The sequence below is a fragment of the Oryzias melastigma genome, linkage group LG14 (assembly GCF_002922805.2).
Source record: "Oryzias melastigma strain HK-1 linkage group LG14, ASM292280v2, whole genome shotgun sequence".
Lineage (NCBI taxonomy): Eukaryota > Metazoa > Chordata > Actinopteri > Beloniformes > Adrianichthyidae > Oryzias > Oryzias melastigma.
In genome coordinates this window covers 6660749-6663436 of record NC_050525.1, presented here as the reverse complement: position 1 = coordinate 6663436, position 2688 = coordinate 6660749, and the positions used below count along the sequence as shown (strand labels likewise).

Below are 2688 nucleotides of genomic sequence, written 5' to 3'. Positions count from 1 at the left end.
ATCTGGAATAGACTTCCAGAAAACCTTAGATCAGCTGAAACACTCAGTGTATTTAAATCCAGGTTAAAGACTCACCTGTTCTCAGCTGAATTTGGACTAGTGTATTCAAAAGTTTACATCCACACTGTTTATCTGTGCTGGTTTTAAATCAAGCTATTTTTACTTTCTTTTAATTGTATTTTAATGATCACACCTTTACTATTCCTTTTGATGGTTTATTTTAATGTTATATATAAAGCACTTTGAATTGCCTCTGTACATGAAATGTGCTATACAAATAAACTTGCCCTGCCTAGCCTGCGACAACGTGGAAACAGCGCCCCCAAAATCCCGCTAGTGGTGAAAAAGTATATTACATCCGTAGTTTTAAGGAGTCCCATGGAGAATGAATGGAAAAAGGTAAGAGCTACGCTTAGCAATTTTAAGCTCCCGGACTCAAATTAGACACAAAACACTGCTGTGGTGATATAATATGACCTAAACGGCTATATTATAACATAAAAAGTCTATCAAAGAAATTCTGACAATGGATATGTAAAGACTTTTTTTGTGTTCGTCATAACACGGGTTTCCGTAGTGTAGTGGTTATCACGTTCGCCTCACACGCGAAAGGTCCCCGGTTCGAAACCGGGCGGAAACACTTTTTTTTTTTTTGGCTGGGTAGACACAAGAGCGGTCAAGTTTAGGATTACGGTTAAGGTTAAACCATCAAAATGGATCCTGAGTACGGGTGTGTTTTTGTTGCTAACATGAATTTCTCTCACATTTTGTTCTGGTTGCAGGTATTTGTGCAAACATCAGCAATTGCTTTCTTTAATATGGTACAGAAAAATGAACGTCTTTTCAAGACATAATAACAGCTGTATAAATAATAAGTGACGGTTGAGGGGGAAAAGAAAATCATGTTTCCGCCCGGTTTCGAACCGGGGACCTTTCGCGTGTTAGGCGAACGTGATAACCACTACACTACGGAAACTCACATGGAATTTCATAGACGAAAAAATCCTCCTTATAATTCAGCACATATGATCGATGTATCGAGGTTGGGAAATATTTACCGTTATATATTTAGCCCACACTTCAATAGCTATTTTAGATTGTGTTTGAGTGACAATTTCTTAACCAACAATGTACTTAACCTTAACCATAATTCTAACCATAGCCCCCTTTCCCCTGGGTCTGCGCGACTAAGAAAAATGTTTAGCACTGGTCGCACTTTTTCAAAAATTAATTGCGAATAAACAGTTTCTTAGTTTTTTATGTGTTCAATAAATGTTTGTCCTGTTTTCCCCGCGACCCACTCTGTGTTTTGGATTTTGGCCTCCTGTGTGATTGAGTTTGACACCCGTGATCTACATACTTTAAAAACGTTCTTTTTTCCAATCACAGTGATCAGAGATGCTTTTAATACATTTTAATATATATATAAAAAATAAAATAAAATTAAAAAAAAAAAACAAACAAACAATGAAATACAGCAACAACAGCACAAAGGGACTCCTTTCCCGCCCTGAAGGAGGCGCTCTAGTCCAGAGTGTAGATGTTCTCCTGCACCGGCCTCCTCATGCGGATCTCGTAGATGATGTGAGATGGTTCCTCAGGGGAGAAACTGGAGGAAAGGGGATTTCATGGCACTGCAATTAATTTTCTTTTACCGTATTTAAATGGGCTTGAATGCACGACATCACACATAAACACAGAAACTCACCAGACACTTTTGAATGCTCTTCGGTAAACTCCGCCTGCAGAACAGAGACTGATTGGACCACAGGAATCAAGAAACTACACAAAAACATGATCTTTGAGCTTACTTGATTAGTTTAGTGTTCGCTAATAATTATGATTGTAAACGAAAAGTGTCTTTAGTGAAGCATAACAGCAGGAACTGATGGACGTACGTTTGAAGGCTGGAAAGAGAAACACTGCAGCAACAACAAGGAGGACCGTGACGGAGAGAGCCAAAACTGGAGCGCTGATCTGAAGGGAGAGCGAGGGCTGGGAGTCCTCCACCTGACACGGAGGGAGACAGGAAATGCTGCTTTCAAAACTTTTCACAAAAAAACCTTAAAAGCAGGGAAAATGAAATCTGGATTCACGTGTGAGGCTCACTGAAGGACAATGTCTCCCTCTAGTGGAACTTAGAGATCTGTAGATGAAGCTGAAGGTAAGTTCTTTCATTTAGTTCCCTTCAATTAAATTTACCCATATATTTCAGAGTATAGGTTGTGTGTTTTTGCATAATTTGGCCAGGGTTACGACTTTAACTCAGACATATAATTGTTATTTTCCCACCAGCAACCAATTAACCTCCAACGGTTGTTTCCCACTAATGGCAAATGGTGTAGCCTATGCTTTGCACTTTACTACCTTCTGAGAAGAACAAAAGCACTTAAAAGTCACAAGGCAAGGTAAGTTTATTTGTATAGCACATTTCATGTACAGAGACAATTCAAAGTGCTTTATATAAAACATTAAAAGAAACAATCAAAATAAATAGTAAAGGTGTGATCATTAAAATACAATTAAAAGACAGTAAACAGAACTAAATTTAAAACACGCATAGATAGACAGTGCGGACGTAAACTTTTGAATACACTAGTCCAAATGCAACTGAGAACAGGTGAGTCTTTAACCTGGATTTAAATACACTGAGTGTTTCAGCAGATCTAAGGTTTTCTGGAAGTCTAT

At 38.3% G+C, this 2688-nt stretch overlaps 1 protein-coding gene and 2 non-coding genes across 3 annotated transcripts in view; 1 reads left to right on the top strand and 2 right to left on the bottom strand.

Moving 5' to 3' along the window:
• Positions 1-567: 567 nt before the first annotated feature.
• On the top strand, positions 568-640 carry trnav-cac. The gene has a single exon. It is a non-coding gene; the product is annotated as a tRNA-Val (tRNA).
• A 263-nt stretch (positions 641-903) lies between these two features.
• trnav-aac lies at positions 904-976 on the bottom strand. Its single transcript has one exon. It is a non-coding gene; the product is annotated as a tRNA-Val (tRNA).
• A 423-nt stretch (positions 977-1399) lies between these two features.
• Positions 1400-2688, bottom strand: part of timd4 (T cell immunoglobulin and mucin domain containing 4) — a 12848-nt gene continuing 11559 nt past the window's right edge. Inside the window, exons 6-8 of the mRNA XM_024261238.2 lie at positions 1899-2010; positions 1709-1742; positions 1400-1609 (exon numbers count right to left, since the gene is read on the bottom strand). Of these exons, the coding sequence (XP_024117006.1) occupies positions 1525-1609; positions 1709-1742; positions 1899-2010 (231 nt within the window). The 3' untranslated portion in view covers positions 1400-1524. The remainder of the gene's footprint in view (positions 1610-1708; positions 1743-1898; positions 2011-2688) is intronic.